Source organism: Dysidea avara, chromosome 9, assembly GCF_963678975.1.
Source record: "Dysidea avara chromosome 9, odDysAvar1.4, whole genome shotgun sequence".
Lineage (NCBI taxonomy): Eukaryota > Metazoa > Porifera > Demospongiae > Dictyoceratida > Dysideidae > Dysidea > Dysidea avara.
In genome coordinates, this window is record NC_089280.1 from 13122225 (window position 1) to 13132905 (window position 10681).

The 10681-nt window shown below is 36.8% G+C and overlaps 1 protein-coding gene across 2 annotated transcripts in view; it reads right to left on the bottom strand.

The window, feature by feature from the left end:
- Positions 1 to 10666, bottom strand: part of LOC136267375 (hemicentin-1-like) — a 47791-nt gene extending 37125 nt beyond the window's left edge. The window contains exons 1-6 of one of the 2 annotated variants that reach the window (XM_066062489.1): positions 10568 to 10666; positions 5205 to 5537; positions 4201 to 4596; positions 3845 to 4144; positions 2820 to 3128; positions 93 to 419 (exon numbers count right to left, since the gene is read on the bottom strand). In XM_066062489.1, the coding sequence (XP_065918561.1) occupies positions 93 to 419; positions 2820 to 3128; positions 3845 to 4144; positions 4201 to 4596; positions 5205 to 5537; positions 10568 to 10607 (1705 nt within the window). In that variant the 5' untranslated portion in view covers positions 10608 to 10666. Of the gene's footprint in view, positions 1 to 92; positions 420 to 1035; positions 2086 to 2819; positions 3129 to 3844; positions 4145 to 4200; positions 4597 to 5204; positions 5538 to 10567 lie in introns of those variants that run through there. The other variant, XM_066062491.1, reaches the window with a different exon arrangement.
- Between the last annotated feature and the right edge of the window lie 15 nt (positions 10667 to 10681).

Consider the following 10681-nt stretch of genomic DNA (forward strand, 5'->3'; position numbering starts at 1 on the left):
CAAAATGCACCACAAAATTATGTCTAATTCACTATTGATGTAGACATTCATTGTAAACTGGGGTGATGTGTGTATACGAATATAATCTGTACCTGATACACGAAGTATGAATTGATTACTGGTACGGTCCACACCATCAATAGTAGTAGTACATGTGATGGTACCAGCATCTCTTGCTAGTAAATCATCTTCGGTTACATTTTGTGCAGTATGACCAGTAGGAAAACATATACTTTCATTAAAATTGTTAGCATAACATCCTCCAGTGTTCCACTGGTAGGTAATAGTACTAGTAGTTAATGGTGTGGGGTCCACCATACAAGTCAGAGTGACACTACTCAATATGCGATAGTTGAATGTGTTAGGAGATCCACTAACTGGTGTACCAGCAGGAGTACTGACTATGGTAGCAGTGTATCCTGTGATGTAAATGCAGTAATGAAGAACACTTAGCTTAACTAAACTACTATATTAGAGTCAACACTAAACTCAAACACAATATAAAACTTTAAGGAGAATAGTGCTTTGTACTGCCTCAGCATCAAAGGCAATAGTGATCAGGGCTATAATATATCATGTTATCACCATAATCACAGGTGATATCATGATATCGACATAATCATAATTATGGTCAGGGAATTACAGTATGTGAAATATGTAACTCTGTGGTTTCCTTTGATTTGAGGTGTCAAAGTGGTATACAAGTAAATTGGTTGATGATAATTTACCCTTCACAGAAGTAGATCGATATATATATACTGCAGTACTGTAATACAACCACTGGGATATACTGTATGCACTAATACACTAATAAAACAGTCAGCTTTTGAGGATAAGTATGGGCGGGTATCTTTGCTATTTTAGAGACCTGAGGAATGGCACAATAATCACTGGGGGAAAAGGTGATTATGTGCCATTCTTCAGGTCTCTAAAATAGTGAAGATACTGTGCAATAAATGATTTAGACTATGACTTGTGCGTGGCTCTGGTCAATAGTGGCAGCTTCCTGATCAAATTAGTACTAGAATAACTCACTGGTAGGCTTCCTAGATGAATACAATCATCTTTATGATCCAGCGATGTTTTCTTTACAACTCTAGCGATGATTTCTGATGGCTGTTGTGACTGGAATCCAGTAAAGCACATGACACATGTGACAAAAAAAATTGTCACAGGTATCTAACCAGTTTAAATACCTACCTGCAGGTATCTATTGGATTTTAAATACCTCATTAATGACTAAACTTCAAAGCATACTATGCATGCCATAGTCTAATTTATATTTTGAAGTGCATAATTTTGAGCATAATGGCCTTGACTTTGAGTACTACTCAAAAGCATAATAGGTAAAAAATTTTTGTATAACAGGCTAGGAGTAAAACAATGGCTGCATGCTGCATAGCTTAACTATCTTAGTTAGCAACTGTGGTCAGGCTGCCAAGCAGGGCTGCCAAGCAGGGCTGCCAAGCAGGGCTGCCAAGCAGGGCTGCCAAGCAGGGCTGCCAAGCAGGCTGATAGACCAAACAACAACTTCATTAAACTTCATTACTAGTGCTTCTGTGAATTAACTTTTGATGCTTTGATACACTAAAATTATTCTGCAATGATATTCTTTGTCGTGTAAATACTTGATTTTTGATGATTGCATTTTAGTAGGCTTGCGTCGATTATGCCGGCATAACTTTTGGCATAATAGGGGATGAAAAGCATAAAGCATAATGCTAGCATAATAGAGCATGATCAAGAGCATAATCGGCAAATTTCCACCACACTAAGTATAACTTCTGCTATAACAGTCACAAAGTCAAGGGCTAAGCTGTTTTTGATGGTGAATCAGAAATGATACTTGACAATGAGTAGAAAAATGCACTACAGGTTTAGCTACCACAAGCTTACACTCAACAGAATTAGTGTTTTTCATTGTGGGTTTGAGTTTTATAGGACATATGCAGTCATGTGCCAACTAGTATCAAGGCATGGCGAAGCAGTTTAACTAAAGCATCTCATCATCTGATTTTGAATAAAATGTGATAATGGAAGCTCGAATGGAAGACAATAAAGTGATACAAGCTCTGATGACAGTAAAGTTAGTGTTGAGTCACTAGTGAATGGCTGGACATTGAAAATAGTGAAGTCTCTGCAGGTCTGCAGTGAGACTGGGGTTAGCTAATATGAAACCAGGAAAATATTTCAAAATGACTGAGATTCTCTAATAGAACAGTCATCGCATGCAACAGAGAGAATGATAACCATTTAAGTGTTTGTCCCCGAGAGGCTAATATGTTCTTGGCATGCATGGTGCTGCAAATTTAAGTTACATAATGTTGTTATACTGAGCAGTTGCTGTCCTTGAATACCAATTGCTACAACTCAGAAGATCAATTGCATGATATTTCATACATAGCTAAATATTTGCATACATAGTAGACAGTAAAATCCTTATCACTTCAGAGGGACTATAGATATGCATCCCTGCTCTAATATGCCTACTAACTCTGGAGCACATCCCAATTTCAAGCTATTGCCATTATTTGTATGTTGCAGTTGAAGGGATATTTTTCCATTGCATGAAGAACTTCTCTGCATAAAGAAAAAACACAAAATAAAAGCATAATGCATTTCTAAAAAGCATAAAAATGAGCATAGTAGGCAAAAAATTGGGGAAATGCCAAAAAGCATAATAGGCAAATTTTGGAGCACAATAGGCAAATTTTGGAGCATAATAGACTTAAGCCTACATTTTAGAGAGGTATTTTGTTTTTGGGCATGGTACATGTACCACTGCATGGTACATGTACACATGCACAGACAATACTCACTCGGTTGAATGTCACTGGACACCGATGATGTTCCAACACTGTTACTAGCCACACAAGTATATACTCCTCCATCAGTTGCTACAAAGTTCGTGACAGTCAAACTGGACACTATCACACCAGTACTAGTAGACTCTACTATCATTATCTTGTTACCATCACTAGTTAACACCATACTATCCATAGTCCAACTGATAGTTGGTGTAGGACTACCAGTAGCATTACATGATAGAACAAATGAACTACTACCATCAACTAGTTGTGGGCTATCTAGAACACCTCCAGTAGCTCCATTAGTCACTGTCACTAACACTGCAGTAGAGATTGATGATATATCAATACATCACCATATTGCAATACACAAGAGAGTGATGCAGGTATCCATACAACTTTTAATATATCATCGTATAATGCAATAATATATCAAGTATATCAACTTGAACATTACATATTATTATTCTATCTGTCTTGTAACATATATGCACTGCTTTGTAGTATTGCAATATTTATATATCATTGTATCATATATTTTGGCAGTGTATTGATACTTTCAAATCCTGTATCGTTCCATCTCTATACTGCAGTGATTTAAACACAACTATTCTTATTATACACATAGTTATAAGATGATGCTGCATGCTATTTCATTAAGCAACAGCATTATTTGCCTACTGGTTAACTATCAATTTTCGAAATTAACTATAAAGCAAAATTCATATAATACTAGCACAACAATGGATATACATATGTGACCGGATTTGCGAAAAGGTACCTTTTTCACACATAAAATTTGACCCATTTTTTCAACTTCCAAACGTTGTAACTTTTGTATCATTGCAAGCATGTGTCTGCAATTTTCCATAAATATGCCTACATTAGTAGGTTACATTTTGATACAAACAGAAAGTCAATCAGTGCAAGGAGTCAACAGTTATGACATTTTGTTTGCTGGTATGTCAAATGTGTGGAAAAGGTACCTTTTCGCAAATCCGGTCACATATGTAGTTAGCTATACCTACTATACATACCAGGAATAGTATTTACAGTGATTGTCTCACTATCACTTCCAATAGGATTAGTAATAGTACAAGTGTATGGTCCACTATCACTAGAACTGACATTGTTAATGATATAATCACTTTGGTACACTGCACTAGTAGTATCATGAGTGATTGTAGTGATGCTAGTAGATTGTGTTATTGGAACATCATTCTTCATCCAGATGAATGTATCTGGGGGAGAACCTCTTGAGGTACAGGACAATGTGAGAGGATAACCAACAACAACTGTTATAGTAGATGATGATGGAAGGTCTATCACAGGTGCAGCTGTGTAGAGAGTTTATATAACTATAATATGATAGAATAGCTATATGGTGACTTACTTCTTTCAGTAAAGTACACACCCACCCTCATGATCTGATTTATCATTGAACTGTTCATGATGATACATGAGTAAACACCTTCTTCAGTTACAGATAATGTTCCACATGGATACAAGTTGATTACTCCAGGATAATTCCTAGTGTTCGCTGAACGTACTTCAAAGGCAGGCTGACGACACGAATCTCCAACAAATACTTGAGCACCATTAAAATACCATCCACCCAGTACAATATTAGCACTACTACCTGGCCCTAGTCCAGTAGCACAACGTAATAGTACACCAAATGAGTCAAGTGGAAAAGGAGTTGTGATAAAGGAGTAGTCATTAAGTTGATTACTACTAACTAAATCAGTTTCTGGAGTGCTATCAATTGCTACTGTGGTTATTGAAATACCTAATGAATGAATGGTTTTTATATAAATAAAATTAACAGGTGTGGTACAAAAACACACAAACAACAAAAGTGATAAATAGCTACATTGATAAATTCATGAACTTTCAATGCAGTGTCTGGCAAAACATTCTTGACTGTTCTATTGCAGCAATGCAGGTGACTGCTCTATTAGAGCATTTTGATTGTTTTAGTAGAAAGCTCCAACAAAAAGCATTGTGCTGTAAAGTCCAACCTGTGTTATTGACATAATAGCCTTTGTCAAGCACTTTCCATTGGTTGCTCCTGTTCCCACTTTTCGTTCCCATCCCATTCCCATTTTCCTAGAATTCTACTTACCCCTCCTTGTGCTTTCATCTAACCCAAGCTTCATTATAGTCAATAGACTTCACGCCATATGACTAATGTGGACTGTTTGGACAATAAAGATGCCCAGATATAAAACTAACATAATTAATTTGCATAACTGTACAACAATACATTATATCACATATCGAATTATTATGGTACGACTAAATTACACACATATTTTTAAGTGTGGAATAAGAACAGGTGTAAGAAATAGATTTTTAACACGGAGCCTATACAGTTATACAAATTTGTATATGTACCTGAAATACGAAGTGTGAATGAATCACTGGTATAGTCCACACCATCAATAACAGCAGTACATGTGATGGTACCAGCATCTCTTGCTAGTAAATCATCTTCTGTTACACTTTGTGTCACCTGACCAGTAGGGAAGCATCTTCTTTCATTACGATTGTTTACATAACATTCTGCTGTGTCCCACTGGTAGGTTACAGAGCCTGATGGTGTGGGGTCAACCGTACATGTCAGAGTGACACTACTCAATATAGGATAGTCATATGTGTTAGCAGATCCACTAACTGGTGTACCAAGTGGAGTACTGACTATGGTGACTGTCAGTTGTCCATTAATACCTGTAATGTTTTAAATATTATCAGGGTTTATGAACACACTTGGACAAGGATTGGGGCAGTTATGTATGTATGTATGCATGAATGTATGTATGTATGTATGTATGTATGTATGTATGTATGTATGTATGTATGTATGTATGTATGTATGTATGTATGTATGTATGTATGTATGTATGTATGTATGTATGTATGTATGTATGTATGTATGTATGTATGTATGTATGTATGTATGTATGTATGTATGTATGTATGTATGTATGTATGTATGTATGTATGTATGTATGTATGTATGTATGTATGTATGCATGCATGCATGCATGCATGGATGCATGCATGCATGTATGTATGTTCAAATAATATGTCCATTTTAGATGATATATAGAAGAGTATAATGCACATACACCCCTGCACGTGTTCTGATGATTTTTAACCTGCATTTCCTCCAAATGTAAATTTTGTTAAAATTTTGTACCATAATTCAATATTATTTTAAAAACTAATGCATTGTCCAAAAGCTTGCATATAAGTGACATCTATCTGAACTATTATCAAGCCGTGCTTGTCTGAAAGGATCAAGTTAGGTAGTCAATCAGTCAGTAGAACATTCGTGAAACTATTAGCTCACTGGAAGCATTCAACTGTAAATTTAAAGTCACATTTTGGCTTGATATTGATATTAGAAAGTCAGCATGAAGTAAAGAGAAACTAGCTTTTTGTAAAATTGTTTATAAACAAAATTACCATACTGTTCAGTCCCACTACATTGAAAATGTACACATACTATAAGCAATTTTCATGCATTTTAGTACATCGTAATTATGCAATCATAGACCCTATGTAGTTAATTATGGCTGAAGTTTCAATATTTCCTGCGAGCAGCAATGTGGTATGTCCCCAGACTCTCCCCGATGCTTCATTGGCATGCCATCTGAAGCGTCTCCTATCAAAAGCCTACACTACTCCTATTACCGGTACAAGTCCCTTCAAGCAATATTAATTAGATCCGCCACTGTACACTGGGCATCAAATTAACATGTGTGTACACCTAAATATTTGGGCAGAGAATAATTGAATAATTTTGCTGAATTCAAGGTTTATACATCTCAATGGCGGATCCAGGATGGGGCATTTAGGGCAAAGCCCCCCCCCCCCCCCCCCCCCCCATTCCTCACCTTGTGGAGGAGCCAGTCATATTATTATTTATTTATTGTTAATCAGCAGGACCCTCCATGGGTATAATGCTGATGTGCAATTACATGTGTACAATTTCAATTAGTTACTTAACTATATAAGTATGTACAATTACGACAAGTTACTTAATTATATACATATGTACAATTACAATAATAAACTATAAAAATATATACAATTACGATAAGTTACTTAACTATATACATAGAAGGGGCTAATTTTTGCTTAAATTCTTCAACACAGTCAGTCTCAATAATCTCATCATCTAATCTATTCCATTCTGGTACAGTTCTTGGGAGGAAGGAATATTTATATACATCAATTCTTGGTTGGTAAAGTACTAGTTTAAAGTTCTGTGAGTGTCGGGTCTGTAATACAGTAGATTTAAATGGGAGATAACAGTTCGGTATAATTAATAAATCATGTAGTACTTTATATAGTAAAACTAGTCTAGCTGATTTGCGACGTTCTTGTAGTGTAGGCCATTGCAAGTTTTCAAGGATGTTAGTGATGCTGTCTCTATTATTTCGTCTCCATGGTTGACCTGTGACAAAACGAGCAGCTCTATGTTGGACCATCTCTACTTGATTTATGTTGGTTTGGTGATATGGATCCCATATTGGGGAACAATACTCTAAAATAGGCAAGGCAAATTGTTTATATGCTAGCTCACGTAGATGGCTAGGACAATGCTGAAGATTTCGTCGCAAAAACCAACAGCTCTGTTTGCCTTATTGCAGATGTAATCTATATGTGGCTTCCATGAAAGTCTGTGATCTAACTCTACTCCAAGATACAAATGTTGTTCTGTAACTGCCAGTGAGGTGCCATTCATTACATACGAAAATAAACTTTTGTTATGGTGATTAGAATTTGCATTATCTTACATTTGCTGATGTTAAAAGCCATTTGCCATTTATCTTCCCACTTTGACAGTATTGTCAAGTCTTGTTGGAGTGTTTGATGGTCTGTTGAACTGTGAATAACTTTGTATATTAAGCAATCATCTGCAAAGAGTTTCATTTGGCTACTAATACCCTCAGTTATATCATTTATGTACAGTAAGAACAAGGTAAGACCCAAAACTGAGCCTTGCATGTGGTACTCCCGATGTGACTTTACAATGATTAGAAAAGGAACCATCTACGACAACTTGTTGGTAGCGATTGCTCAAGAAAGACTCTAGCCATTGCAAAATCTTGCCTCTAATGCCATAGAATTCAATTTTGCTTAGCAGTGTTTTATGTGGAACTTTATCAAATGCTTTGGACAGGTCTAGTATACCAACATCTACTTGGAGTTTATTATTCAATGCTTTTGCAAAGTCATCAGTAACAGTAAGCAGCTGTGATTCACAGGAATGCCTTGATCTAAAGCCGAATTGACAGGGGACTAAGATATCATGAGCTTCCAAGTGTTTCATAATTTGACTTGTGAGTATATGTTCCATTGCTTTGCAAATGATTGATGTCAGAGATACTGGTCGGTAGTTTTGTGGGACAGATCTTTTGCCAGATTTGAAAATGGGAGTGACATGTGCTAGTTTCTATTGTCTAGGGACCACACCACTGGACAAAGTTTGTTGAAAGAGATGGGTCAGCATCGGAGTAATTTCAGCAGCAGTTTGTTTTACTAAATGTCCAGAGATAGCATCAGGGCCAGGGGATTTATAGGGATCCAACTCAGATAGTATTTTGAAAACCCCATTTGGTGATATATCAATGTTGTTTATAGATGGATATGAGGACGCTGGCATTTCAGGGATGCTTTCCAAGTCCTCTACTGTAAAGACCGATTTAAACTGGTTATTTAAAGTTTCTGCAATTTCTTTGGGTGTAGTTACTTGATCAGTAGGTGTCTGTAATGTGCTAATGCCAGTTGTATCCTGCTTTTGAGACTTTATAAACCTCCAAAATGTTTTTCTTCTGTTATTGTCACAATCTGAATTTAGACTACTAGTAAGATATTTAAGGCGCTGTTGCTTTAAAGCAGATCGTACTTGGGATTGCATGTCTTTATATACTTTCCAATCAGAAGGGAGTTTAAATCTTTTAGCTTGCTTATACAAACGTTGTTTTCTTTTAATCAGCCTTTTGAGTTGAGAGGTCATCCATGGTAAGCGACTTGATGTAGATATTTGCTTAGCTGGAATATGGTCTTTAACGATTTGTAGAATACTTTCATGAATAAAGTTCCAATTTTGTTCCACAGTTTTAGAGCTATTTTAATTCAAAGTTAAATACATGTCTGAAACTGTAGAGACCTTTTCCCTAATTATATCCCAATTTACTCTATTATAAAGGTATATTTTCTTCTGAACATTCTTGTGGCCAACCTGAAGATTGGCCAGTTCTACAATAACTGTCTCATGGTCACTGAAGCCTGATACTGTTATACACTGATGGATATAGTCAGGGTGGGTGGTAAAGCACAAATCTAAAATGTTATTATCTCTGGTTGGCAAATTAACAGTTTGCTCCAACATAAAATCATGAGCTAGTGTTATCAAGGATTCTCGGAAAGTTGATGTTACGTAAGAGTCCATAAGTGAACCAGACGACCAATCCACCCCAGGGCAATTAAAGTCACCTCCCAATACGATCATTGTGGTTGGAAATTTTTGCCTTACTTGTGTTAAGCTTTCAGAGAGCTCATCCCATACAGATGATGGAGAATTTGGAGGAGCATAGAAAGCTCCCAGGATGATGTCATGAGAATGTTGGAGATGTAAAAGGACCCAGATAACTTCACAAGTTGAGTCTATCTCTAGAATTGATGATGGTATGGATTTTTCAACCAGGATAAGTACTCCTCCTCATGAATATTTCTATCCTTCCTGAATACAGAATAGTTTCTGGGGAAAACTTCTGAATCAAAAATTGTATCGTTTAAGTGCGATTCAGTTCCTATTAATAAGTGAATATCTTGATTATCTAGAAACAATTCCAATTCAGCTTGTTTGTACTCCTGATTAAAATAGCTACTAAACTTTGTCAGGCCAAAAAACTCGTGAAAATATGCACATTTTACTAGCATTTATTACAAATACACCTGAAACCAAAGCAAACCAAAGCCAAACTAACTGTGAAATTGTCACCCAGCACCTTCGTACGTACTAAGCGCCTCTAAAATAATTATTGTGTTACATTTGTGTAAGACATTCAGAGCCTTTTAAACAGCTTTTAAGACTTTGCAACCATCTGAAAAGGCTAAATTGGCAAAGATCAACAGTGAGACACTATTAAGAGGTGATTATTTGTTGCTTTAAAAATGCAGCACTGAACTAGAGAATCTGGCTCTCCCCAACCACTTACAACTTAGCCTGTTTGTGCCCCTCCCCCTGCCAACTCCTGGATCCGCTCCTGCATCTATTAATGCATTGACCCACTACCCTCCTGCCCCCTTGGGAATATGTGGGGCTATGGTGGGGATTTGACACTCCCCTATAACATCTAAAAACCCACAGTAGGGTAAACCTAGTGTGTCAAATCCCTACCATCATAGCCCCCGGGATTTAACTGTGTATAGAGCAGTAACACAAAGTGCTAGGACGGTTGTCAAATTCCCAAGGGTGGGGCAACAGTTTCGTGCCATTTCCCCTGTAAAGCCCCACCTATGTGGGGTAATATATTGATAGGTGCATTAGCAACAATGAAAATTTTCTTATAATATGACCTCCACATAAATTTGTGATCGTTCACAAATTCGTGAAAATTTTATTGCGACATTCTTGATTGCTCAACCTCGAAAATATTTCCCCTCGAAATATTTAGGCTGTACGTCTAGCGACGACAGGGCCGCCGAATAAAAATATTTAGTGCACGTGTCACTGAACTCACCTTTGCTGCAGACAAACAAAATAACCAGCAGGTATATCATCTTCAGGCTTCAGCCACTTGACTACGCCCAGTCTAGGTTAGTACACTCGTTGATGTACATACACGGAAATGTCC